Source organism: Trachypithecus francoisi, unplaced genomic scaffold, assembly GCF_009764315.1.
Source record: "Trachypithecus francoisi isolate TF-2019V2 unplaced genomic scaffold, Tfra_2.0 Lachesis_group8, whole genome shotgun sequence".
Taxonomy (NCBI): Eukaryota; Metazoa; Chordata; class Mammalia; order Primates; family Cercopithecidae; genus Trachypithecus; species Trachypithecus francoisi.
The window spans coordinates 68,009,326-68,037,284 of record NW_022681473.1 but is presented as its reverse complement, the minus strand read 5'-3'; the positions used below and the strand labels follow the sequence as shown (position 1 = coordinate 68,037,284).

General features: G+C 53.8%; 2 protein-coding genes across 6 annotated transcripts in view; both read right to left on the bottom strand.

Annotated features, from left to right (window-relative positions):
• Window positions 1-19,017, bottom strand: part of MYO7A (myosin VIIA) — an 87,326-nt gene extending 68,309 nt beyond the window's left edge. For 2 of the 4 annotated variants that reach the window (XM_033205318.1, XM_033205321.1), the window contains exons 1-3: window positions 18,773-19,017; window positions 16,614-16,677; window positions 4,233-4,346 (exon numbers count right to left, since the gene is read on the bottom strand). In XM_033205318.1, coding sequence (XP_033061209.1) covers window positions 4,233-4,346; window positions 16,614-16,631 — 132 coding nt within the window. In that variant the 5' untranslated portion in view covers window positions 16,632-16,677; window positions 18,773-19,017. The remainder of the gene's footprint in view (window positions 1-4,232; window positions 4,347-16,613; window positions 16,678-18,772) is intronic. The other 2 variants (XM_033205319.1, XM_033205320.1) reach the window with 1 other exon arrangement.
• Window positions 19,018-21,109: 2,092 nt separating this feature from the next.
• Window positions 21,110-27,959, bottom strand: part of CAPN5 (calpain 5) — a 57,391-nt gene continuing 50,541 nt past the window's right edge. The window contains exons 10-13 of one of the 2 annotated variants that reach the window (XM_033204481.1): window positions 26,416-26,612; window positions 25,336-25,451; window positions 24,674-24,810; window positions 21,110-23,544 (exon numbers count right to left, since the gene is read on the bottom strand). In XM_033204481.1, the coding sequence (XP_033060372.1) occupies window positions 23,362-23,544; window positions 24,674-24,810; window positions 25,336-25,451; window positions 26,416-26,612 (633 nt within the window). In that variant the 3' untranslated portion in view covers window positions 21,110-23,361. Of the gene's footprint in view, window positions 23,545-24,673; window positions 24,811-24,902; window positions 25,452-26,415; window positions 26,613-27,959 lie in introns of those variants that run through there. The other variant, XR_004435678.1, reaches the window with a different exon arrangement.

The following is a 27,959-nucleotide window of genomic DNA, read 5'->3' as shown; positions in this document are numbered from 1 at the left end:
TTCCCTGGCTGCCCTGTGGTGGCAGATGGGTGAGCATTTGGGAAGTGCACCGGCTCTTTCAACAAGCTGGCAAAGCCCTGGTTTCCTCAGGGCCCTAGGGCCCTCCCCAACCCCAGAGGGGGGTCTCCAGCACCTTCGCAAAATCCCAGACTTTCAGGGAAGTGTGGCCACCACCTAAGTGTACCTCAGTCCTCCCATCCCCAAATGCCATGACCCAGTAGCCCCAGGACCTGCCTTTTGGGGGAAAAGGGGACCTCTCTGCCATCCCCCAGCTCAGGCCCTGAGACTTGCTGAGCAGATGTGAGGCACACACCATGTCCTCCCCCACCTGCTCCTCCTCCAGGTCCCTTCTGGCAGAGCCAACCCCAACAGCTGGCCACTAGCATGAATCTGGACATCAGCTCCCCACCACCACCACCCCAGTCCAACGGGTCACCCAGTCCTGCCCATTCAACCCTCTAAAAGGTACTGAGTGGGCAGTGCCCTCCTCACCACCCTCAAGCTCACATCCTGATTGAGACCATCGTTTCTCACTGGCTCCTCCATCAAATCCTTCGTCCCCTGGTCCTTTCCTGAGGCACGCTCCTGACCCTGTCACTGGGGCTCTCAGCCCTTCCCTGACTCCCCTGGCTCCTCAGCCTGGCATCAAGGGCCCGCATGTGCTGGACACAGGGATCCCTAGCCTCCGTCCCAGCTACCCCTGGCACTTCCTAGCCAGGGAACATGGGTTTCGTGTCCCCAAAGGCCTCTGTGACTTTGCTCCACCATTCCCTCTACCTTCTTTCTCCTTAGCCTTCGAGGCTTGGCCCAGAGGTTTCCCAGTTTCTGAAGCCTCCACTGACAGTGCTGGCCACCCTCACCTGTGCTGTCCCCCTGCCTCCACGGCCACATCTGAGGCCACGGTGTCTCGCACAGGGGCTAGGCACAAATGATGTGGCAGGGAGCCTCTGATGGGACAGATGGCTGGCTGGTGACTGCAGGGGACCAGGACTGAATGAGAGGCAGAAGTCAGTCATGGAGAGACCCCAGAAGTCCCCCATTTCAGCCCCTTCACTTTACATGAGAAAACAGGCTTGGAGGAGGGTGGCAGCCTGCCCAGGCCCTCAGGAGGATCAGGGGCTGCGCTGGGCAGAGCCCCCCAGCCCAGTTTCCCTGACGCTCCATGGCACTTCCAGGCCAGCAGCACTTCAACACAGGGTAGGCTCTCATGCAGCCTCCCCAAGGTGAGGGGTTGGGTGCTGACATTAGGGAACCTGCCTGGACTTTCCAGTCCCGTGTAGAACAATCCTCTCTCCCAGGCACCCTATGTCTTATACAAGCTGATTCCGTTGGAAAATCTCCCCACACCGTCCCTGCTCCGTGCCTCTATCCTAGGCCCCAGTGTGGACAGGAGGGGAGAGGGCTCCTGGGCAGGCTGTCTGCCATCCCCACTTGACCCCAACCTCAGGTCCCCACATCCCTCCCCAGGACAGTTCAGCACACAGGTTGACAGTGCTCAGTCATGGCATGACCCCAGACCCCAAAGTACATTAATTTACCCTCCTGAGCCTCCACATCCTCAGCTGTGAAATGGGAATGAGAGTAAGAGTCCCTTCTTCCCAGGGGTTTTGGGAGGACTGATGGATGTGATCACGACATCCATCTTTGTTGACAGCTTTCTCCTGCCAGATCTGTAGAGTGCTGCTGCTTGGTAAATGCTCAGCCAGAGCTGGGCATTGTCACTCTACCGCCTTTTGATTTACATTTGCTCTTCTAACATCCCTAAGAGAGAATCACTGACCCCATTTAATAGTGACGAGTCTGACTCAAGAGGTAAAATGACTTGCCCAGTAGCTGCGCCGCTCACACTGTTTCCTGCGTGGGAGGACTCCCAACAGAGGCCAGCACCCTTCAGGGCAAGGTCCACAGGTACCTACTAGAGCCAAAGTGTAACCAGGGCAGTAGCTGAGGCCTGGCCTGAAGGAATGCCAGCAAATGGGGGAGGGGAACACGGTCAATTCCAGGGACCAAGTACGCCTTTGGGAAAGAGCTGGCCTGGACTGAGCAGGGACAACTTGCTCCCTAGAGGAAGGGAAGGAGGGGTGTATCTGGCAACAGAAATGGCTTGGACAAAGGCAAGACACTGGGATTCCAGTGGGGACTGGAACCATAACCTTTCATTCATCACTCAGCTAGTCTTTGCCAAGAGGTTTCTCTGGGCAGACCCCTTGATGAACTCTTGGGAACCAGATGGGACTGGCCTGTTCCCTGCTCTCAAGTTGCTAGGAGTCTGTGGGCAGACAGAGGGGTAAGAGATGACAGCCTGGAGTGGGGAGAGAGGGGATGGAATGGGGGTGGGAAAGGCTTGTAAAGAAGGGGTCTGGAAGCCCTGGGGGTCCAATGCCACGGATGCAAACCCCAGCCTCCTGAACTGCCCCTGCCAGCCAGTCATGCCCACCCCTCCTGCAGCCCCCACTCTCAGGGCCTGGGTGGAGGAGAAGCGGAAGGGGACCTTTGGGATTCGATGACTCAGAGTTACGGGACACCATCTGACATGCAACATGACCCAGGTGAAACTCAAGCCTGCAGACAGAGTCCCTGGTCCCTACCCTGGGGGCTCTGGGCAGGTTATCAGGCCTGTCTGTGCTGTCAGCCAGCCTGTGCCTCCCCTTCTGGCTGCACCCTCACAGTAGCTTCCTAGAGGGTCCTAGAACTGGAGCCTCTGGAACAATATTGGAAGCACTTGGGTTCTACAGCCCAGGGGCCAAAAATGTGATTAGCAGAACCTGACCCCCAAATTCACCACTGAGATAATGCTGACAGGGGAAACTCATGCATAGAAGACAGAAGTCCTGGGTTTTAATGCCAGCACCACCACTTACTAGCTGTGTGACTGGCTGCGTGGTCCCTCTATGTGCCTCAGTTTCCTCATGGGGTAACAGTTCTTTCCCTCCCTGCCTTCCACAGATGCCATGAGAGTCCAAAGACAGAACTTGGGTTAAAGGGCCTTGTAAACGCTGAGGGGATGCACCTGAGGGCTGCAGGAATATCTGGGGTGCTCCTGCCCACTCCATGTCAAGTACCTGGCCTCGAGGGTCCTGAGCCCTCCTCTCATCCCCAGCAGAGCCTCGGTTTCAAGTCCCTGCACCCTCTTTCTCCTGACTGTCCTCCCTCAGACCAGGAGGCTAAGACAGGGACTCAGTCCAGTTCTATGTCCCCAGCCCCTGGCACACCACGGGGCACAGCCCACATTATGGCAGAGCTGACTCTCCCTGGGTTCTTCATATCCCTGCTAAGCTGCACCTGTGTGCTCTGCACCCCATCTGCATACCCCCAGTGACACACACATGTGCATACCCCCAGTGAGACACACATCTGCATACCCCCAGTGACACACACATGTGCATGCCCCCAGTGACACACACATCTGCATATCCTCAGTGACACACACACGTGCATACCCCCAGTGACACACATGTGCATGCATGCTCAGAGGCCCCAGAGCTTCCCCTCCGGGCCCTCATGTGAACCAGCCACCTTCTCCAGGGCAGGCCCCTGACTTCAGACCTCTCCGAGGCCCCACTATCACTACCTAGAAAACTTACACTTCTGGGGTCTCTTTCCTTCTGGGCCACAGATAAAGGGTTAATCTGTGAGACCAATTTCCGGGGCAGTGTCAAGGTGGACAGTGGATTCATGTGATGTCAGTAACCCAATACAGCAAGGCTGTGGGCGTTCATTTAACTTTCAGACTAGCACTAACTTCACTGAGGCGTTCTACACGTGTGATCTCACATATGGGTCAACAGTCCTGTGAGATACTTATTATCCTCATTTTACAAAGAGGAAACTGAGGCTCAGGAGGGAAGAAGACTTGGCCCAGGTGGCACAGCTAACAAGTGGATGAGATGGGATTTGAATGCAGTCAGTCTGCCCCCAAAGCACCTCCGTGTCTGAGGAGCTTCTAGCGTGCTCCCCCTGCACTCAAACCCCACCATACACACACACATCTCTAACACCAGGCAGAGTGAACTGAAGTGCTTGTGGAAACAGAACGAATAGCCTGAGGCAGGCAGGGGGTTCCCTCTTGCTGGGGTGCTGGGGAAGGCTCATGGAAGGAGGCATCTGAGAGGCAGAAGTGGGGGCACGGGCACAGCCTCCATCTCCTTTAGATCATCTCCCTGCTTTGAGGCAGCTGTCAGCCCAGATCTTCCCCCAAGGCATGGGGCAGGAGGAGGGAGGGGACTACTCACATTGCCTTCATCGTCCACCACCTGGATCTGCCCAGAGTCGCAGAGCTTCACCACTGCCCCGATGGGCACATCGAACTCCTGCCCCGATCTCAGGTCCATCCACACATAGTCCCCCTATGGGCGAGAGAGAGACCCAGGCCAGGTGAGCAGGGAGCCCCCTTCCAGGCAGCCCTGTATCCCTCTGCTACCACCAGAGGCTCTGGGCCAACCACAGAAGGGGGAAGAGAAGGGGACTCACACTTACTAGAAATGTTCTGGAGCAGGGCAGGCCCTGGGCTGGGCATTTATGCAATGTCATCAGTCCCTCCTCTATAGCAGCCATGTTCCCATTTTACAGAAGGGCTAGCAGAGGCTCAGAGAGAGCCAAAGCCTCTTGAAGCCCAGCTCTCCCCATGGATCTACACTCTACATATGTATGACAGAGTCACTGGAGTCTAGACAGAAACACCAGACCACTCAAACCACTTCCTCTCTAACATGAGGTAACACCAGAACACACCCAGACCGTGGGTGATCTGCATCCTTCTTTACCTCCAGGGCCGATTTTCATCATCATCATGACAGGTTCCTCACAGGGACACCACTCCGTGCTGGGCCCTAGATAAGGGTTCAGCCACATTGTCTTCTGGCATGTGGGGAGAGCCCTGACCTTGCAGGAGGATGTCGTTTTGCATTTCTGTGGCATCTGGCCCAGGGCCTGGGTCTCACTACTCACTCAGTAAGGGATCGTGAGAGTCAAACTTAAAATCCCAAGTCAGAGAAATGGACTGAGAACAACCACATTCAGCACTGATGGATTCAACAGACATGTATTGATTACCTACTGAGTACAAAGCACTGATTCATCTAAATGCTGGGGGTTGAGCAGTGATTATGGAGTCTACATTCAAGTTAGCGGTGGTGACAAACAACTGAGATCAGCATGATCACTTTGGATACTGGGGTGAGTGCTGTCAAGGGAATAAACAAGCCAATGGTAGAGAATGACAGAGCCAACTAACCTAGACCCAGTAGCCAATGCTCCATGGAGGGAATCGCTGAACTGACACCTGAAGGGTGACAAGCAGTCAGCCAAGGGAAAAGCAGGGGACAGTAATCCCAGCATAGGAAAGAACATGTGCAAAGGCCCTGTGGCAGGAAGGAACGGCCAGGAGGCAGGACCTGATGAGCAAAAGGGAGCTCAGAGAAGTAGATAGGGTCCAGGATACATAGGCCCTTTGTTGGCCTTGGGATACAAGCTTAGATTTTATTCTAATCCTAATAAAAGTATTCTTTTGTGGATGGTACTCAAACTCCCTAGGAGTGTGGAAGAACTCAGACATTCTAATAAGAATATAACTTAATATCAAATCGCAAATAAAAATGTAACAGCTGATAAAACTGATTCACAATGAAGTAAACCCGTGGGAATGGTCTGACAGAATCTGTTCTGGGCTAGGAGTCAGAAGACTGGGTTTCAGGCCCTGTCTGGCCTTGGTGAGTCGCTGACCTCTTTGAGCCTCAATTTCCACATTTCTCAGTGAAGGCTGAACTCAGTGAGTCCAAGACCAACTCATTACTGTTTCAGCCTCCTCTTATTCCCATCAGAACCAGCTACAGTCATGCATTGTTTAACGCCAGAGATAAGTTCTGTGCGAACATCTTGGAGTCATCGAGTGTACCTCACAAACCTAGATGTGTACTTCACTACACACCTAGGCTGGATGGGGTAGCCTCTTGTTCCTAGGCTACAAACCTGTACAACCTGCTACTGTACTGAATACTATAGGCAGTCGTGCTCCATGGTGTATATTTGTGTATGTAAACATATCTAAACATACACATGAAAAGAGTAGTAAAATATGGTATTATAGTCTTATGGGACCACTGCCATCTATGTGCTTTCTTCCAGCCACAGCTGCCCCTGTGGACCCTCTCTTCATATGAATGGGAGGTTGGCACATGATAGAGTCAGGCTAGTCTCAAACCCAAACTTCCTCTCAGAAAAAGTAAGAAAAATTGGAGAGGCTTGGGAGTGGAAGAGGACTCCTGTTTACGGAGCATTCACTGTGGGCCTGGGCTCCACAGGCTGCATCCCATAAACTGCCCCATTTAATCCTCATAGCTGCTTGTGCCCAAGCCCTGCTGCACTCCCCGACCCTGGGCTTACCCCTGACAGCCACCCCACACTGGATCTGCTCCCCTTCCCCACTGGCCTGGAGCTCCCTAGGGTGGGGCTGGGTCTGAGTCCCTCATCTGTGGCTCCCCAGAGCCCAGCCCAGAGCGGGCCTCAGTGAGAGAGAAGGGGTGGGGAGCACGTTCACTTGTGGGCGACAGTATGTGGCCAGGGGACTGTCTCCAATTTCTCTCCTCAAAGAGGTCAAGAAACATGCCCAAGGTCACACAGCTGTTTTGTGGCAGAGCCAGGACTGAAGCCCAGGTCTGAGAAACCCCAAATCCAGGGCTCTTTCCTGACATTCCCTGGGCCCAGCCCCACATGTAGCTCAGTGAGCAAAACAGGAAGTACTGATAGAGTCCTCTGTGCCCAGATGTCTCATGGGCCCTGAAGGCAAGCTGGAGACAGGCTGAGGGCAACTGGAAGGCAGGGGTCTAAGTCACCTGTATCCCCCAGCCCAGCATGGGGCCTGGCACACAGAAAATGTTTGTTTCCCCCTGGGAGAAGATAAAATAACCAAAATCAAAAAAACTTCATGTGAGCAGGAAATGGAGATTCCTAGAGGCTGAGTGAAGCACTTGGGGCCACACAGCAAACAGACATGACTAGAACTCTTTTTACGTAGGGCTGTCACCAAAGGGCAGTGACCAAACTATCTCTGCTCTAGGTCAGACTTAAGGAAACAGTTTCAGATGGAAGGGGAGAGGCTTCAGGGAGAATTCTGGGGTCTTAGGACTTCTGAAGGTGAACATTCCTGTGGCCCTAGGGAAAGTTGTTGAAGCATTGCAATGCAGGAAGGTTGTAAGGATCCTCATTTTACAGCTGAAGAAACTGAGGGCCAAAGAAAGAAAGGACCCTGACCACAGTCACTCATCAAACCAGTGACTGACAGGACTGTTAGCATCTAGAGGACAGAGCCAGGACCAAAACCAGGGTGGGTCAAGAGTCACTGGCTCAGAGGGAGAAGGAAGGGAGGGAGGAAGCCATGAAAGAAGATGAAGCTTCATTGAGGGGCAGGAGACAAGTGAGAAAGGGGAACCAGGCTCCAGGTAGGACCCCACCACTCCCTCCCATCCCCATGGCTAGCCCCAGGCACCCCACCACTGCATCTGGCCCCATTCCTACACCATGTTCCGTGACAACTTTACACACTCTATGGGGCACCTTGCTTGGTCTCATTTTGAATGGAAGATCTCGTTTGTGACATGACACATGCCTCAGCATGGCTGTGTAACGTGGGGCAAGTCCCAGCTTCTCTCCTATCAAATATGTGACCAGGGCAGAGGGTCTCCCAGGCCCCGGTAGCTATGCAGGCTCCCAGCCCCACAGTCGTGACTTCCTAGAACGGGTCTGTTCAAATGTTCTCAGGGGTACTCCAAAACCCCTGTGGGGCCTCCCCTCCAGGAAAGCCAGCACACATCTACAGTGAACACATAGTCAGGATGTCTGGCTTGTAGTCCCAGCTCCACCACTAACGCTGTGTCTCTTTGGGTGAGGCACTCAATCTTTCTGGGCCTCAGCTTCCACCAGCCTTGAAATGGAAGGAGTCAGTGCATGTAAAGATGAGAGACCCACGCAAATGCACATTGTTCTTTCTGTCTACCCTCCTTCCTCCCAGGCATCAAGCCGGTCTTGGGCCAATATTAATAATTCCCCATGGGGCCTTAGCCCTTTCTGTCTCTTCTTTACTCTAGGACCAGGCCTGGGGTCAGTCCCTGTTTATGGAGCCTGTTTCAGGACATTTTGCCCCTCGTTATCTTTGTGATCACTCCGGGACACTGGTTTTATCACCCCATTTTCACAGATGGGAAACGTGAGCCAAGCGTCTTGCCAGTGTCTAGTTGCTAAATATAGTTTGGAGAGGAGACCAGTGGGCCGAGCTTTCCCTTCCACCAGCGGTCAGCCAGTCCACAAACTATGGTTCGGGTCCCTCTGTGCACCTGGAGGTGCTCCCTGCTCTGGACCTCAGCAAATGCAGGACACCCCTGCCCAGACATGGCCTGCCTGGCTTGGGTTTCCCAGATGCAAAACCTCCCCTCCCAGGAAAGGGCAGCCGCGGCCAAGTTCACGCTGGGGGAGGTCAGAGACCGCAGGTGGTATCCTGGGGCTGCAGTCCATGCACACCCTGAAGCTTAGCGACCCTGTTTGTGGCCCGCCCAGCTTCTAACGGGGAGAGGGGGCGGGGTGGGGACTGAGGCCCGAGGCAAGGCGCCCTCCCCCTCCCATCTCCCCTCCTGGTCCGGGCCTCACCGGCAGGACAGCATAGGTCTTGAACGCCTGGTTCAGGCTGCGCACCAGTGCCCACTTGCCAAGCTGCGGGACACGCGCGGGGTCGGCAGAGTCGGCGGGGTCGGCGGGGGGCTCCATGGTGTGGCGATGGCGGCACTGCTCCGGCTCCCTAATTCACCTAATCCCGTGCGCGCCGCCCGCCCCGGAACCCTAAACCGGGCCATCTGCCGCGGGTCCATGGCAACGGCGGCTTAGGTGACGCCCGCGGGCAGGACTGCGAGGGGGCGCCCGCACCACCCCGGCCCCCTCCGTCTCGGCAGAACCCCCCACAACCCCACTTCGCCGGGAATTCCAGGCGGCCTCACTGGCACCGTGGCGGTAGGCCTGGGATAAACGTGGCACCTGGCACCGCACCTGACCGCAGTTTTGGAAAAAATCGGTGTGTTTTCTATGGAAGGAAACACGAGGATGTTATGGAATAGAAGGCGGGAAACTCCCGGGGTTTTTAAGACTAAACGGGAGATGCATTGAAGATATTTCTGGCTCCCTGGCTGCTTCTGGGGAGTGAGGGCAGATACACAGTTTCCTTCTGGGGTAAGCTTGGGAAAAAGCCCCTGAAGAGTCTGTGTCCTTCTCTGGCAGCCCCAGAGGTCAAATAGCAGCCCACATCCATCCTGCAGGAGAGGCCTTGGAGGCCTGGTGTGGGGTCCCCTGAACTCCCCAGGACAGCTGCATCATCTCGATGGCTCAGAGCTCTCCCTGCAATGGGGCGAGCTGGCCTCCTGTGTCCTAGCAGCCACACAGGGCTGGGCACCGGGCATCGGTCCACGCTGGGCTGTGAGCCGGAGTCCACCATCCCATCCCGAGGGCCGGGAAGGCCCAGGCCCTGTGACTCCCGTCCCATTCCTTCCTTCTCCCCTCGCCCTGCCTATCTTTGTCCTCCTCCCCTCTTTCCTCCCTTTTTTTTTCTCTTCTCTTTTCAAGGCCTCCAGTCTGCATTTGTGGCCCTCCGCATTGCCTAGTATCCTGGAAGCCAACTGCTCCCCAACAAATGAAAAACGGCAGAGAGTGAGGGCGGGGGACTGGACGGGAGGAATGGCAAGGAAAAAGACAGTGATGCCTCACACAAGGCTCAGAGCCACCCAGGATGGGTCCAGTTCTACCCACTCCCTGTCCCAGCCTTGGGGACCCAGGGCTCTGCTGCCCAGCACAAAGCTGACTGATCAGTGATTCCCACCCACTTCCTGTGACCTCTCAGGGACACTGCTCTCAGGAGAGGTCCTTCTCCGAGTCAAGCCAAAAACAAGCACGTCTATCTCTCCCCACCCACCTACAGCAGCACAATGGAACAGGAATCAGACCTCAGACACAAGGAAGCGCTAGTGGTGAACTTCTGAGCATTCTTCCATAAGTCCATATAACCCACCTTTACTGAGTACAGGCTCTGACTAAAACACAAAAGACGCTGTTAACAAGACATGTCCTCAGAGCTCCCAGCCTGGTGTAGTGGACAGACCCAGGCGCAGATAAGGATGGTACCAGCAGATAAGAGGCAGATTAGCCCTGGAGACACAGGATAGCGCGGTTGCTAAGAGTTTGGACCCTGGAGTCAGGGCTTAGTTTCAATCCCAGCTCAGCCACTCACAAGCTGTGTTACCTTGGGCAAGTTCCTCGACCTCTATGTTCCTTTCTTTCCTCATCCGTCAGGTGACAAAATGACAGTGCTTCCACGTGTTCGTGAGGATTTAACAGGTTAAGATGCATAATGCACCTAGATTGGTGCCTGTTAGAGCAAATGTATATGAGTGCCAGTCATGGTTAACTAAGGGAGTTGTGTTAGGGGTGACAGCTAGGTTTTATGATTTTTTTGGGGCAGACATTAGGGGAAAGGGCATCCCAGGAGGAGGGAACAGCAAATTCAGAGAATCAGAGGAGAGAGGGAAGAGATGGTAAAGTAGGTCTTGCGACTAGTGGCTAAAGAGAGGTCCCCTGGGGGAGACCCTGCAAGGTGCTAAGAACCTGACTTTGCCAGGTTCCAGACTGACTACTGAGACCACCCCTGAGCTGGAGGAATAAGCCTCTTCTCCACAAGTGGCAAAGACAGAGACTCTTGAAAGCCGCAACAGAGAGGTGACTTATTCTATACAACGAATCCTTAATATGAGTCTCGGCTGATTTCTCATCAGAAACCATGGCGGCCAGAAGGCAGTAGGATGGCATATTTAAAATGATGAAAGAATAAAAAAACCGTCAAGAAAGAATTCTGTATCTGGCATGACTATCCTTCACAAAGGAAGGAGAAATGAAGACATTCCCGTGTAAGTAAAAGCTGAGGGAGTTTGTCACTGGTTGACTTGCCCTATAAGAAATGCTAAAAATTAAAAGACATTGAACAACAACAAAACAACCAATCCAATTCAAAAATGAGCATAGGCAAGAGTTTGATTGCACCACTGCACACCAGCCTAGGTGACAGAGTGAGACTGTGTCTCCAAAACAAACAAACACAGGCATAGGACTGAAATAGACATTTCTCCAAAAAAGATATACAAAGAGCCAAGAAGCACATGAAAAGATGCTCAGCATCACTCATCATTAGGAAAATGCAAATCATAACCACAATGAGATATCACTGTACACCCGTTAGGATGGCTATTACTAAAAAACAAAACAAAAAATAAGTTTTGGCAAAGGTGGAGAAAATGGAACCCTTATGCACTGCTGGTGGGAATGTAAAATAATACAAATGTTGTGAAAAACACTATGGCAGTTCCTAAAAAAATTACAATGAGAATTACCATATGACCCAGAAATTCTACTTCTGGATATATACTCAAAAGAATTAAAAGCAGAATCTCAAAGAGATCTTTGCACACCTATGTTCAAAGCAGTATTAATTATAATAGCTAAAAAACAGAAGCAATCCAAGTGTTTCTCAATAGATGAATGAATAAACAATATGTGGTATAAACATGTAATAAAACATTACTCAGCCTTGAAAAGGAAGGAAATTCTGACACATGCTATTAATACAACATGGATGAACCTTGAAGATATTATGCTAAGTGAAGTAAGTCATCACAAAAAGACAAATAGTGTATGATTCCACTTATGTGAGGTACCTAGAGTAGTCAAATCAAAATCATAAAGCAGAATGGTGGTTGCCAGGGGCGGCAGGGAGAGGGAATGGGGAGTTATTGTTCAATGGATAGAATTTTTATTTTACAAGATGAAAAGAATTGTAGAAATTGATAGTGGTGATGGTCATGCAACATTGTGAATGTATTTAATGACACTGAACTATGCACTTAAAGTGGTTAAATGGGGCCAGGCACAGGGCTCATTCCTGTAACCCTAGCACTTTGGGAGACTGAGGCGAGTGGATCACCTGAGGTCAGAGGTTCAAGACCAGCCTGGCCAACATGGTAAAACCCCATTTCTACTAAAAATACAGAAATTAGCTGGGGATGGTGGCAGGGACCTGTAATCCCAGGTACTCAGGAGGCTGAGGCAGGAGAATCACTTGAACCTGTGAAGCATAAGTTGCAGTGAGCCGAGATCACACCACTGCACTCCAACCTGGGTGACAGAGTGAGACTCTGTCTCAAAAAAAAAAAAAAAAAAAAAAATTGGAAAAAAAAATTAGAGTACAGTAGACAGTAATGCAAAGCCATATGAAAAAATAAAGAACACTGGTAAAGGCACTTGCATAGATAAATAGAAAAGTCATATTTGACCAGGCACAGTGATAGGGTGCCTGTACTCCCAGCCACTTGGGAGGCTGAGGCAGCTGGGAGTTCAAAGCTGTAGTACACCACTATTGCACTTGTGAATAGCATCTGCACTCCAGCTTGGGCAATATAGTAAGACTCCATCTCTTAAACAAACAAACAAAAAACAGTATTGTTGTATTTTTGGTCTGTAACTACTTTCTTTTCTGTGTGATTTAAAAGACAAATGTATAACATAATGATACATCTATGTTAACTGGCACACAATGTACAAAGATGCAATTTGGACAATAAACAACATAAAGGGGGAGAGAGAAAACTATAAAGGAACATAATTTTTAGATATTATTGAAGCTAATTTGGCCTTAACTCAAACTACATTGCTATACATTTAAGATGTTATTTGTAGGCCAGGTGCAGTGGCTCATACCTGTAATCCCAGCACTTTGAGAGGCTGAGGCAGGCAGATCACTTGAGGTCAGGAGTTCGAGACCAATATGGTGAAACCCCCATCTCTACTAAAAATAAAACAATTAGCCAGGCATGGTGGTGCATGCTTGTAATCCCAGCTACTCGGGAGGCTGAGGCAGGAGAATTGTTTGAACCCGGGAGGCAGAGGTTGCAGTGAGCCGAGATCACACCACTGCACTCCAGCCTGGGCGACAAGAGTGAAACTCCATCTCAAAACAAAAGATGTTATTTGTAAACCTAAGAATAACCACTGAGGAAAAAAACTTTTAAAATACACAGAAGAGTAAATGAGAATCAAAACAGTACTTTAGAAAAAAAAAAGTCAATTAAACACAAAAGAAAGCAGTCATGAGGAATTGAGGAGGAAAAGATATAAGATATACAGAAAACATAGCAAAATGACAGAAGTCCTTCCTTAACAGTAATTACTTTACATGTAAATGGATTAAACTCTCCAACCAAAAGGTAAAGATTGGCAGAATGGATCAAAACAAAGCAAAACAAAGAAAACAAAAACCAACCACATGATCTAACTATATGCTGCTTACAAGAGATCCACTTTAGATCCAAAGACACAAATAGGTTAAAAGTAGAAGGATTTCATGCAAATAGTATTCCATGCAAATAGTAACCAAAAGACAGCTGGGATGACTATACTATCGGACATAGATGTTAAGTCAAAATCATTACAAGAAACAAAGAAGGACATTTTATTTTACTAAAAGCATCAATCCAACTGTTATCAACAGCCCACAAATTTACCTCCAAACCTCCCTCTGCCCACAAATCTGGGCCAAGTACACAGAGTCCCTACCCTGGCCCCACCACGAAGCCAGGAATCATGACATACTGAAGCACAGAAGCCCTCCTTATGGTCCTTAAAGACATGAGTCAGGCGCACTACAGAGCTCTGAGTTCTTATTCCAGCCCTGGGCAAATCCTTCTCCCTGAGACCTCAGCCCCTGTATGTTCATGAAGGACTGCAGCAGCTGTCTCATGGCTTTCCATGTCCACCCTCTCCCAGGGAGGGCAGAGGCCTCTCCCATTCCCAGGCACCCTCCCATCCCTGTGCCCCCTGGGGACTCACTCTCACAGTTCTAGTCACAGGTGCCTTTCCTAGGTTTCTAAGCTGTCTCCCCACATTGGTCTGGGAACTCCTCCAAGGCAGGGAATAGTAGGTGAATGCCTGCTCTACCCGCCTTCAAGCAGGAAGTATGCTTCAGCTGCTTCCTTGGTCCTGAAAAAAAAACCCAGCCCCAGGCCAAGACGGGCGGATCACGAGGTCAGGAGACTGAGACCATCCTGGCTAACACGGTGAAACCCCGTCTCTACTAAAAAAAAAATACAAAAAACTAGCCAGGCATGGTGGCGGCACCTGTAGTCCCAGCTACTCAGGAGGCTGAGGCAGGAGAATGGCGTAAACGTGGGAGGTGGAGCTTGCAGTGAGCTGAGATCCGGCCACTGCACTCCAGCCTGGGTGACAGAGCGAGACTCTGTCTCAAAAAAAAAAAACAAAAAAAAACTCAGCCCCGGGGAGCTGACCTGCTCTGTAGTTCCACAGACCAAGCCCAGTGGGATCCATCTTGTCCTTTGCTGTTGATGAGTGAGAGGGCCTTGGGCACGTTACTCAGCCTTCCTGAGCCTGTTTCCTCATATGCAAAATGCAGATTAAAAACCTCTTTTCCGGCTGGGTGTGGTGGCTCACACCTGTAATCCCAGTACTTTGGGAGGTCGAGGTGAGTGGATCACGACATCAGGAGATCGAGACCATCCTGGCCAACATGGTGAAACCCCATCTCTACTAAAAATACAAAAATTAATTGGATGTGGTGGCGTGTGTCTGTAATCCCAGCTACTCAGGAGGCTGAGGCAGGAGAATTGCTTGAATCAGGGAGTCGAAGGTTGCATTGAGCCAAAATCATGCCATAGCACTTCAGCCTGGTGACACAGCAAGACTCTGTCTCAAAACAAACAAGCAAACAAACAAGCAAACAAACAAACAAAAAACTCTCTTTTCCCACAGCTGCCATTGTGAGGCTAAAATGCCATTTGGGACTCCATGAAAATGCTTCTTCCTTCATCTGCTTCCCCGGTCTGCCTCTCTCCTCCTCTCTTCCTGCCAGTTCCTTCCCTATCCTGAAAGATCCATGGGAAACAGGATGAAGGCTGTCCCTCCTGTCCAGGACTCATCAGGAAGCCCCAGGTAGGCAAAGAAGGAGGACTGTGGACAAGGCTCTGGGGTTTGCAGAGCAGGGAAGCCTCCCAAAGGAAGCAGAGGCCACACTGAAGCCTGAGTAGAAGTCAGTCAGGCAAGAGAGGAAGCCAAGCGCTCCGTGGATCTTTCAGGACAGGGAAGGATGTGGCAGGAAGAGAGGAGAGGGCTGACCAGGGAAGCAGATGAAGGAAGAAGCATTTTCATGGAGCTCCACGTGGCATTTTAGCCTCGCATCAGCAGCTGTGGGAAAAGAGGCTTTTAATCTTCATTTTACATATGAGGAAACTGAGGCTCAGGAAGGCTTGGTAACGTACCCAAGGCCCTCCCACTCATCAATAGCAAAGCCTGGGCTGGAGCCCATTGGGTCTGGCCTGTGCAACTGCAGAGCTGGCTGGTTCACCAGGGCTGGGCTTTCTTCAGGACCAAGGAAGCAGCTGAGTGTACTTCCTACTTGAGGGCAGGCAGAGCAGGCATTCACCTACAAGACACTGGCTCCCAGCAGAGGCCACCCACAGCTGGAAGCGGGTCAGTGTTCAGAGGGGCAGGAGGGGAGGGGTGGTGAGGAGGTCCCTTCAGCCCGAGGCCTGCCTCAGAGGCCCCCTGAGGGAGGATGCCCCTGGAGATCTATGGGGGCCCAGGCCCTGGCACACAGCAAACACTCAGCGAATGGACTTTTCCTCTCCTAGATCCTGCCAATCTCTAATGGGCAATTGAACAGGCTCTCAGGCCGAGGGGCTCTAGAGGGGCTCTCCTCCAGCCCCTAGGATGGAAGAATATCTGTCCTGATGCTGCCCTGAAGCCTGCCTCTCACTCACACACAGACACACACGCACACACTCATCTGCAAACAGGCCGGTCCCTGCAGCCTCAGGGTGGCCAGGCAAGGCTGAGCCATTGGCCTCTGGTGACCCTGGAGACCGAGAAGCTGCTGGCCAAGCCCCCACAGCACACAGCCCCACAAGCCCTACAGCCTGCTGCCAGGCCCACCTGGCTCAGGGCCCACATTCCTGGCTTCTGCTCTGGAGACCAGGAGCTCATTAGAGCCTCAGACTGATCACGGGGAAGGGCTGAGGGTCAGAGGCCACTGTGGCCCTCAGTAGGAAGGGGGGCTGGAGGACTCAGCTCAGGGCAGCACCTCTGCTACTTCCCATAAAATCCCAGGGGGCTCCAGCTCAAGCCATGTCACCCCCCGCCCTCCAGTCACTGCTCCCCAAGGCCCTAAGGATAAGTTGGGCTCAGGGCCCTTTCTGGCCTGGCTTTGGGAGCCTTGCCAACCTCCTCTCCTCTTCCCCAGGGACCTTTCCACATCTAGGCCTTTGCACATGCTGTTCCACTGCCTGGGATCCAGAGATGTCTGTAAATAAAATCATTTCTGCCCAATGGGGTGAGCCCGTGAGAGAAGGAAACCCCAGCCAGCACATCAGAAGGAACAGGTTTCAGACTGGGCCTGGAGGGCTGGGTTTGGAAGTCTAGGAATTTTCCAAGAGAACACCCTGGGGAGGGTGTCCCATGGGTAAACATATGGAAGAGGGGATATGGGATGGGGAGGACAGGCCACCCAAAGAGGTGGGAGCACTGACCTGCTGAAGAATCACCATGGTCCCAAGTCAGGAGCTCCTGCTGCCCACTGGGCCAGGCACAGTTCTGCAGGGAGAGAGACCATGTCATGCTTCCGGGCAGGCCAGCCCTGGAAGCCTGGAGCCTGGCTGGGGTCACCTGGGCTCCTCTCAAAGCCCCAGCTCCTCCTCCCTCGAGGGAATCCTCCCTGTCTTCTCTCCCTCTGGCCACTGCCCAACCTGCATGACCTGAGCCTCAGCCACTGTCACCAGCACCACTGCCCAGAGCAGCTGAATTCTTCTTTCAGTCACTGTCATTCAGAGATTCCCAAAGGGCTCCTAGAAAGTAGCAAGTCTGGCCCCAGCAGGGACCTATGGCAAAGGGGCCCAGAGAGGGACCAAGACTTGCCCACGGTCACACAGCTAGCCAGAGCAAATTTAGGACTAGGACTTAATCTCCGGCACTCAGCTTAGGGATTGTCCCAGGAATGTGGGTGACAAGGACAAGCCTGAGAGAGGGGAAGGTCATGACCTGGGCATGACCTGCTCACGGCACACCCTGCCTGAAACCTCTCAAGAGCACCCACTGCCCTCAGGATGGCTCTGTGCAGAGCACTGGCTGCCGACGGGGAGGCAGGGTCATTGGGGTCTGTCTCTGGCTGTGCTGCTGAATGCACCGCACCTGGGCCTGGGCCCCCCAGGCCCAGCACAGTCTGGCCCCGGCTGATGCCTCAGTCTTTTCTCTCACTGCTCACTCCCTTTCATACCCTTATACTTGGACATCCTCAGTGACTCACTGTTCCTGAAAAACGCCAGCTCTTGCCATCTCCTGGCCTTTACACACTGGCCCTTCTACCTGAAATTTTGACTAGTGAATTTCCATCTATGGTTCATGGTTCAGTTCAGATGATACCTCCTCCAAGAAGCCTTCCCTGACCACCCCAAAGCTGCCAAGAGCCTCTATATTCCCCTTTATCCCATTTTGACTATATACATTATGTTGTCAGGGTAAGGATCTGTCCCACCTCTGCCCCCAAAGTTGGGGAGTTGATCCAGGGTGGGATGTGGCCGGTGGGAGAGGGTCTGAGACATTGCCTTGTCTCCAGCCTTACCCAGCACAGGGCCAGGCCCAGAGATGGGCTCTGCAAGGAGCTTAAAAGGCAGCCCCAGCCTATAGGCCCTGGTGTGAGGCCCCTCTGGCTCCCAACCTGTCCCCTAGAATGCACATCAATTTTTCACAAGGGACCATTCAAAGCTGCCGGGCATTCGATCCTCTGCCCATGACACCGCCTGACACCCGAGCCCTGACCCCTGCCCTGGAGCTCTGGAACACAGCAAACCCACGGTCCTTCCAGAGACCTGAACTAGTCTGGGTGCCTGGTGGGGGTGTGGATTCTACAGGGCCAGCCGGCAAATGCCACTGGGCGCTTGTCTGAAGATGGTGCCCAGGCTGTGGAGCCGGCGCCCTATGCCAACATGAGCCATAAGGGCTGGGGGCAGAGCCAGTGCTTTCACTAGAGATGTGGGGCTCCAAGGGATGTGGATCAGAGGAGAGTGGTGAGGGCATGGAATTTAAGGGCCACATGTTAAAGTGACAAGACATACATTTTATTTCTAAAAATGAGAACTAGACCACGTTCAAGTTAATTTCTTTTCCAACTGACCACAGGGGCCATAGGCTGTATTTATATTTCTATGTCTATGCCTGGTTTTACCTCTTCCCCACTACAGCCCTGGCTGGTGGGGCTTCATACTCCCATTTCACAGATGGGACATTTGGTGCACAGAGGAAGGAAGTGACTTATCCAGAATTGGAGATAAACAGTGTCAAAGAGAAAGCAAAGGAGACAGAGAGAGAACGGACTCTTCTCTCTCTCTGCCACCACAGCATGTCTAGTCCCCTGGCCCCAGGATGCCCCTAACCCCAGCCCCAGCTCAGAGAAGATTTGATGGACAACATGCCCCTTGGCTCTTCCCTCCTCCAGAGGACACACGTCCATCTTCCCAGGCTCAGGACAATTTCGTTCAGTGGCTGTGGTGACTGAGCCCTCAAGGGTGGCAGGAAGCCTAGTCCTAGGAAAAAGTGGCTGTAGGGCAGAGGATCTAGAGGTAGCTCAAGTCCATGACTCCTCCACATCCAAACCCCTCCCAACGCCCCAGGACAGTGGGCAGCCCATCCTCACCTGGGGCCCAGCTGCTCACTCTCAGTGGCCTGCCAGCCTGGTACAGCTGCCACCTGCACGGAGGACTCGGGAAGCTGGGGTCATGGGCCCAGCCAATCTGCAAACACACGTCCCCTCTTCCTCTGTCTGGCTCCCAGTCTCGCTCTGGACGTCCCTCTGGATATTTTCCTTCCTCGCCGTCTCTCTGTGTGTGTCTTGTCTCTCCCTCTCTCCTGCCCAGAGCGGCTGTCCAGCCAGCACTGCTGCCCTCCCCTCCTCATTCCACAGCCTTCTCCCAGGAGGCGGAGCCGGAGGGGGCCTCCAAGGTCTGGGTGCGGTGACATCAGCTTGGGGGACGGGCTGTGCTGGGGCTGGGACTAATGTCCAGAGGCTGCTCAGGGCTCTGTTCGGAGCACTGGCTGCGGACAGGGAGGCAGGGTCACTGGGGTCTGTCTCTGGCTGTGCTGCTGAATGTACCACACCTGGGCCTGGGCACCCCAGGCTGGCTTCAGGTGCCTCCTGTTGTTTGCAGGACACAGCCTGCTGGCTCAGCACCTGAGCAGGTGATCCTGACTTAGTCTCTGATATGCTGGGGTCTCAGCCCGCCGCCCTCCTCCAGCCCCATTTCCTCCTCCTCCACCTGGCTGTTTGGGAGAGAGAACGGTCAGGCAGAGCATGGCAGGAGAGAGAGTGCTGAGCTATAGCCCTGCCTTCTGCGCCTTCTCCCTCCTGCACACCCACCCTTGCCTCTGATGTGTGTCGCCTGACGCTCGTCAATGCAACATTGCCCCCACAACTTGCTCTGCGGGTTGGGGACACATGTTATTCTGTAATCATCCAGAAACTTTGCCAAACCAGCTGACTAGGAGCCACCCCACATGTGAGAGCGACACATACAAACTGAAGTGAAATCTGTGATTTAAAGGGGTGGGCGGAACCAAGCAAAGAGGAGCGCAGGTCTTTGTTATTAGCGTTGTCGAGGGTGGAGACCTCCCGGGGCCCTATCAGGACCTGGCAGTTTCTCCTTTCCGCCCTCGGTGGCCACGCACCTGTCGGCAGCCCCATCGTGCACCTCTCCAGGGCAGCTCTGAGTGGCAGAAGGATGTCTCTTTTGGGTCCCTAGCCCCCATAACTGGGGTGTCTGCAGGGAAGCTACCCAGAAGGTGGGGTGGGGGCTCAAAGGGGCGCTATAGCTCGCCAGCGCCGCCTGCTGGTCACAGGCCCCACTGCCCCGCTGCTTCCATCAGGCGGGCTGAGCACCGCTGGGAAGTGACCGTGATAGGAGGCAGCTTCTGCTAGGGCCTGGGTCCCCTCGGACCCGACGACCCTGACCCAGGAAGACCCCAGGATGCCATCTGCCCCTTAGTCTGGTGGGCCTAACAGGAGTCCAGGAGTCCCTGGAACACAGTCCCCACGTAGGATTTACACCTGCTACCGAAAGCTAGTACTGGCCACTCCTCAAGTCCCCCCTCTCCATCCTCCCAGGCTGGGCAGGGCCAGTGGTGTCAGCCCTACACGGTGGGAAAATGAGACCCCGGGGGAGCACAGGGGAGCCCATGGCACACGGCTGGCAGCAGGGACAAAATGCAGTGAGCTGTGGGGATGGGGCAGAGAGGTGGGCAGGTTGTGGGGGACAGGGTGGCCTCCAAACACCAGGATGACAGCTACATTGTGCTCAGCCATGCTATGAACCAGACACTATGCCAAGCAGATCACACAATTTACAACGCCCATTTCTCAGTCCCGTGAAGAAAGCGAGGCATCTCAGTTCACTTTGCCCTCACACTGCACTCACCCCCTGTCTCCTAAGTCCAGTTTTTCATTGAGTCATCCATTCTGCTTTCAGAATCATCCCAACCCTGCTGCTTCCCACCACTACACCAGCTTCCTGGCCCAAGATGCCTGCGTCTGCCCTCAGTAGTCTCTGCTCTGGTCCCCCCACACCTTCCTGTGCCCCGAAAGCCCATCTCCTCTTCCAAGCCTTTCATGCATGGATCAGGGAGTTGGCGGTCTCTAACCCAGCAGGCCCACACTGTCCCATCAGTAATGTGCGGTGTAGTTTGTCATGACCAGAGTATGTATGTGTGCTCCCTGCTCGTTTGTAGACTGTTCCAGAGCAGTGATTGCTATGCCTGGTTCCCCACATCCCAGGTGTCCAGGACAGGCCTTGGCACAAAGCCAGCCCCATACAGATCTACTGAATTAAGGAATGACTGAATGATCCCCACAATCTCAGCTCACGGGTGCACCAGGCAGGCAGTGGGGTCTTCCCTCTGACTGGAGGACAGTCGCCCAGGCCTGGGGAATATTCCTCCATTGTCCCTTCCCCCCAGAGGGACAGAGAGACACAGGAAAGTCTTTTTGGAATTGTGATAAGATTTATTGAGAATAGAACAGGCTTCTTGTCCCCCAACCCTGTGGTGGATCCTGAGAAGAGGGAAGCCCAGGTCTGGGTAGTGTGGGCTGGAGACCCCACCCACCTGCAAATGGGGACTCCCAGGTCCCCATGGGTGCATACAGTGAACAAAGTAATTGCTCTCCCCTACCTCCCCTGATCCTTACCTGCCTGGCCCCCAAGGTCTCCTGGGGACCAGAGATCCCTGCAATAGCCAGGAGCCAGCCTGGCCCACCTCAAGGGGCAGGAAGCAAGGGCAGCACTGTGGAACCTGTTCTGTCAGGGGGTGGCAGGCATGGCCTGACCCCGAGGCTGAAGCCCACAGGTCTGCCACTTGGTCCTGGTGTACCCCTGTATCCCAGGGGACATGGCTGAGCAAAGTCCCATGTGTTAGCCCGAGGTGCAAGCTGGCTCACTTCTACTCAAGAGCCTTGATTTGAAACAGACATAGAGAAGTGGTGATTACATGAACATACATATATCTAGTGTGTGCGCATACAGAGATACATAGAGAAAGGGGTATTTTGCCCTTACTCAGCACTTGGTAGTAAGAGTGCTGACACACAAGAATCATTGGCCCCACTTTGTAGAAAGGGGAAATTGAGGCACAGGAGGTTTAAGTGACTTGCTCCCAGTCATGCAGAGTCCTGGCCCCAGGCCCAGGTTCTTGAGGGGAAGTCCCGGCTTTCAAGAATGCTCTTGTTCTCCTTGTTGTTCATTTCCTGGCCCCTCATATGGCCCAGGGCCAAGACCCAGGAGTAGAGCCAGACACAGAGTGAGGAGGCAAAGTCAGAGAATCCAGCACCTCCAGCCAGAACACTATCCAGACAGCAGGATCTGGAGTCGAAAAGTCAAGTTCCCAAAAGGAATTCCCAGCAAGGACACAGGAATTCCTGTTCTTGAATTAACTGCACTTTTTCATTTGCTACACCTGGTCTGGAAGCCCGAGAAGCACACAGAAGAGATCCCAAGTGGGTCACGGCGCCAGCGCTTACGAAGAGTTCCCCAGAGGACCAGCAAAACTGGAGCCAAGAAGAAAAATGGAGGTTCAGACTTTGAATTTTCTTTTAAAACCCCTGATTAAAATTGAGGTTTTCAACACAAAAATAATATAAAACATTGAGGACTAGAAGGAACATTTTGGTCCGGGCAGGAAGAAGAGCATTGTGGCCTCCTAGGCTGCATTTTGGGGGAATGTTGGTGGGGGGCTGTGGTCAGGTGATGGGGCTCCCTATCTCCTGCCAAGCCCAGTGGGTGGCCTGACTCTGGTGGGCCTGGCACCACACACCCCAGAGTCCTGTCTTTCAGGAAAAGCTGGGGTCTTACAGCAGAGAGGCTCTGGGAGCACTTCTCCCCTTCTGGTCCCCAAAGCCCCTCCACCTGCCTGGCCTCTGGCCCACTAACCCAGGCATGCTCCTTCTAGCACAGGGCAGAGGAGTCAGGAAGACGCCCTTCCTCACCCCCACTGATACCACCTCTCCAGGGACCCTAACCCAGGGGCTGGGAATGGAATCGGAAGCTAGAACGAGCAGGCAGCTGCAGCTCCCCTGGGTATCTGCCTCTGAGAGGACCTGAGGACAGAGGCGAGGCCCAAGGGAGAGGCTGGAGGAGGCCCCGCTTCACCTGGGGCCTCAAAGGTGTCATTTATTCATTTGGCAAATGTCCACTGAGTGAGGAAATGGATGGGTGAGTGGACAGGATTAGAGAATGAACAAATGTCACCTGCATATTTTCCCAATTCCAGCCTGAGCAGGAACCCGGCAGGAGCCAAGAGTCCTTTCAAGATGGGACAACAGCAGGTATTGCTGATGGGGAAAGTGAGGTCTGGGAGGCTGGGTTGGGCCTAAGACACAAGGAGCAAGAATGGGCCTTGGGGGTGTGGCAGTTTGTGTGTAAACAAGTGACATCTTCTTGGCACTCCTCGGCAGACAGCAGGGCCTTAGGAAAATGTTTTCAACGGATAGAGTCCCTTAGCAGTGGTGACAGTTGAGGCGGGGAAATCTCAGCAAGAAAACTCCTCCACGAGAAGGGAATGCTTTGGGGCCCTCAGGACACTGAGGCTGAGAGAGGGGCAGAGACTTCCTAAGGTCACACAGTAAGTCAGTGGAAGAGTGGGAAAAGGACCCCAGTGCCCTGGCTCCCAGGCTAGACCCAGGCCCAGTGGGGACATGCAGATGGTGGTGGGAACTGCTGGAGTCAGGCAGGTGGGCAGGTGTCAGACAGCCATGAGGGAGGTGCTGCTGAGAATGTGCACAGCCACAGTGCCTGGCAGGTCGCTGGGCTGCCGGCTGTTTCGGTCCCGGAGGTGGAGGGTATGCAGGGCCTGGAGGTTGTCTGGGTCAGCCTTTAGGTGCACCTGGCCCAGAAATTCATCCTTTAGCACTCGGTGGTTCCAGACCTGCGAAGAGACAGAGGATCATGGGAGGGGCGGGCTACCTCCAAGTCCAGAAGGTAGGAAGCAAGGGCAGCACTGTGGAACCTGTTCTGTCGGGGAGTGGCAGGCATGGCCTGGCCCCAAGGCTGAGGCCCACAGGTCTGCCACTTGGTCCTGGTGTGCCCCGGTATCCCAGGGGACATGGCCCAAGGTGCAAGCTGGCTCACTTCTCCACCCCCTACTCAGGTCTATGGGGAGTGCTGGTGGTGGTGGCAGGGCCTTGAAGTGCAAGCCTGGCTGAGGATCAGGGGCCCTGGGCTGTCTGCCTCTCCATGAACCATGGGCAAAGTGGTGCCCCTTCCAGAGCCTCAGGCTCCTCAGCTAACTAAGCTCCCTCCCATGCATAAAGTGAAATCTGTTATCAGCTCCGCTAGTGATCTTGGTGAACTTGGACAAGCGATACACCCACTGCCCTAGTTTCCCCATCTTTAATATGAGGGTTGAGTCAGCTGCCCTTAGGGGTCTTTCCAGCCCTGAGACATACAGGTCTGTGATTTGATCCAGTGTGACCCAGTGTTAAGAAAACTTGGATAAGCCACAGTGGCTCCCCCAGGGGGCCCCAAATGCTTGTTTACAGATGCTGTCTCATTGACAGAGATGCTGACCAAGGCCTGCGGGCCAGAGAGCTCCCTACTATTGAGTTCAGAATCATCATCCCCAGGCCACATCAGCCTGAGAGAAGGAAGCCGGGCGAGGACACTGGCTTTCTATGCCCTGCCCAAGGCTCTTGGGCAATAGCCACACCCACCACACAGCGGCTCAGTGCCACTTTCCAGGTGGGGCCCCCATGGGGGGATGGGAGGGACAGTTCCCAAAGCTGAGGGGGAGGTCAGCAGAGATGACTGCTGTCCCCAGTCAGGAGACTGACCCTGCTGGATCTCAGGACCACACCAACGAATCAAATTAACCTACCTACAGAGGGACCTTGGAGTGGCAAGAGAGCTCCCAAAGCCACACCAGGGGTCAGGGACAGACAGCTGGAGCCCAGCATGCCTGGGTCTCCGTGAGAGGGTCTTCCACCTAGGCTTGTCTGTCTGAGTGGGGAAGCCTCAGGCTGGGAGGCCGGGGGTGGCCTCCGGGACCAGGGGCTCACCTGTACAGTGATGGGCTGGCTCAGCTTCTTGCGGTAGAAGATGCCTTTCACATTGTACTCTGGTGTGGAGGTGCCCTTCTGCACAGCCGAGCGGACTTCGTCCCCCTCACACTTGATGATTACGTAAGAGTTAGCCCCTAGCGAGAGGGAGTGGGAGATGGGGTGAGGGTGGGGGCAGGGGCTGCAGCAGGGCCTGGATGGGACAGATATCTGCAGGTGAGATACCCACCTGGCTCAGTTTTTCAGATGGAGAGACTGGAGTCTGACCCACCTCAAGGCCCTTCGTTTCCAGAGACAGGCTGGCCAGCAGGGGCGCACTGGCCATCTCCAGCCTCCAGAGCTTTACCCACACTGCTCCCTCTGCCCGGAGCACCTTTCTCCCTTACCCCCTTTCATCAGGCTTTGTATCTTCTCAGCCTGGAAAAAGGCCACTCCCTCCAGGAAGCCTTCCCTGAGGTCTCCCTCCCAGCTGGAAGCCTCCTGAGAGCAGAAGGTAAACCTTTTCCTCTCTACGTGCCCAGCATCAGGCATCACCCCAGGAATGGCTGGGCCTGCAGTGCCTCTGAGAGCAGGAGAGCTCTGAGGCTGGTGTCCGTGCTGGCGGAGAGAGGCCATGGGGCAACTGGCAGGAGGGCCGGGGGACTTTCCCTGGAAGAACTCACCTGTTGGGGAGTCCTTGAGGCCAGCAGCCCCCAGGACGTGTACCTGGGTCACCAGCTGGGGGTAGCCACAGAGGGAGCTCCAGCAGGTGTGTGGGGGCTCATCCAGGCGCAGTTCCCTGATATGGGGTGGAGGGGAGAGGGGGGTGATAGAGAAGGGCCAGGAAGACAGGGGTGAAGAGGGGGTTCAGAAAGTGGGGAGGGAAGAAAAGCAGTATTAAGCCCAAATTTGATTTCATTTGGTCCTGGGCAAATTCCCATGAGCAGTCCCCAGCTGTCCAAGCCGTAGGGGCTTCCTGCCCGATCCTTTCCCAGGGAAAAGGCAACTTGCTGAGCACCTTCTCTGTGCCAAGTCCTCCACTGGCATTATGGATGATTCCTAATCTCCACAAAGGCTATGATGATGCCCATTTCACAGCTGAGGAAGCAGCAGGCTCAGCCAGGTGAGGGCTTGCCCAACAGCTGGAAAGCTGGGGAGCCTGGGTCGGCAGAACCCTGAGCCGTCTGACTCCACAAGCTGCCTCCTGGGTCTGGCACGTGCGCAGACCTCACCTGTCCTTTGGGGGACACCGAGCCTGGGCTATATATCACAGTGGAGAGCAGTGCGAGACACACAGGGTCAATGCCCCAGCAGGGACACAGAGGGCTTCGGCACCGGAGCCCAGAGCCACCCCCATGGGACAGGAAATTGTGGTGATAAGACCCAACCCTGGAACCAGGCAGGCTGGGTGACTCAGCCCGACTCCACCACCGGCTGTATGACCTCGGACAACCCTTCTAACCTCAGCCCCTGAATCTCATTGGTAAAGTGAGGGAGTCAGGCCTCCCGCTCAGGGATGCAAGAAGATCAAACGAGATGAGTGAAAGCTTCTCTGTCAACTGTAGAGTGAAGTGTACATACAAGAAGCTGTTCCTAGTCATGGCCAGGGATGCTGGGACAGGGGAACAAGGGAAGAGAAGGGAAGGAGATGGGCACTGGCATCAGCCCAGAGACACTGAGCATCTCCGAGGCTGCAGGTTCCTGGTTGGCCCAGTGTGGACCTCACCTCCACCCACACTGGCCTCAAGCCAGCCCCCAAGTACCGGCAATTGGAGGGCACATCAGTGAAGACTCGGAGCAGGAACTCGCCAGTGTAGCCTGGCTCAAAGGTGGTGGGGATGATGACATAGCGGCCCTCGGGTTGATCAGTGCGCAGGAAGACGCTGCGTGAGTTGATGTAAATGGAGCTGGCGGCCTTGTGCTGCAGGCTGTGCATGCGGTACTGACGGTTCTCCTCCACCTGCAGGAGGAAGGAGGGGCTGGGCCACGTGGAGACACACCCTACAACACCCCGTCTCCCCCTCACCTAAAGGGACGATGGAATCCCTTTATATGAAATGTCCAGAACAGGCAAATCTATAGAGACAGAAGTGGATTCGTGTTTGCAGGGCTGAAGGGAAGAGGTCAATGGGAGTGGGTGGTGATTGTTAAAGGGAGTGGGTTTCTTTTGGGGAGATGAAAATGTTCTACAATTGATTGTGGTGATGGTTGTACAAACTCTGATCACACAAAAGTCATAAGATTGTATACTTTACATGGCCAAATTGCATGCTCTGTGAATTATATCTCAATAAAAACTATTAAAGGAGGCTGGGCGCAGTGGCTCATGCCTATAATCCCAGCGCTTTGGGAGGCCAAGGTGGGAGGATCACTTGAAGCCAGATGTTCAAGGTCAGCATGGGCAACAAAGCGAGACCTCATCTCTACAAAAAACTTAAAAATTAGCCAGGCATGGTGGTGTTCACCTATAGTCCCAACTACTAGGGAGACTGAGGTGGCAGGATCATTTGAGTTCAGGAATTTAAGACTATAATGAGCTATGATGGCACCATTGCACTCTGGCCTGGGTGACAGAGCAAGACCCTGTCTCTTAAAACAAACAAACAAAAAAAATAGAGGGCAACAGGAATCCATCCCCCTGGTAACAATGTCAGTGGGCTTTCTGACTCTAACAGCACAACCAAGTATCAGGATCTGCAGAGGTTACAGCACATGTCCATGAAGTGCCATCACCAGCTGCCAGGACCTGCCTGACAATCCCAAAACAAGTGTTCTGGTCACACTAGTGAAGATCACCACATGCCAAAGTCACAACAGTATGTCACAAGACACTAGCACACAACAAATGTACCAGCACAAGGGTATAAACAAAGTGCCACAGCATGGCCAGGCGCATCAGACAGCAAGGACGCAGCATGGACCCAGCCCCTGCAGGTCCTGGTGGCTTTACTCTGTTCTCAGGGTCTGACAGGCACATGGGGTCCCACTATGCTGACTGTCACCACACACTGGGCATTACAACACGTGGAAGGCCTCAGGTTCCAGGCCAGGGGGTGTGGCCAGGGGTGACCCCATGTGGCTGTGCTCAAGGATGCCTCCTCCTGGTGCCCAGCAAGGCCTCCAATGCAGGAAGGCTGAGGGGCTGCAAGGGGTCCTGAGCCCTGAGGGAGGAGCAGCGGGGGCCCAGCAGATACCCAGGGCCTCCCAGGGCCTGGCCCCAAGCACCAGCAATCTTCCCCTTCCTCATCCGCCAAACATCCCAGGCCTGTGGGTCTTAGGCAGAAAGCAATCAGGCTGAGAGCTCCCA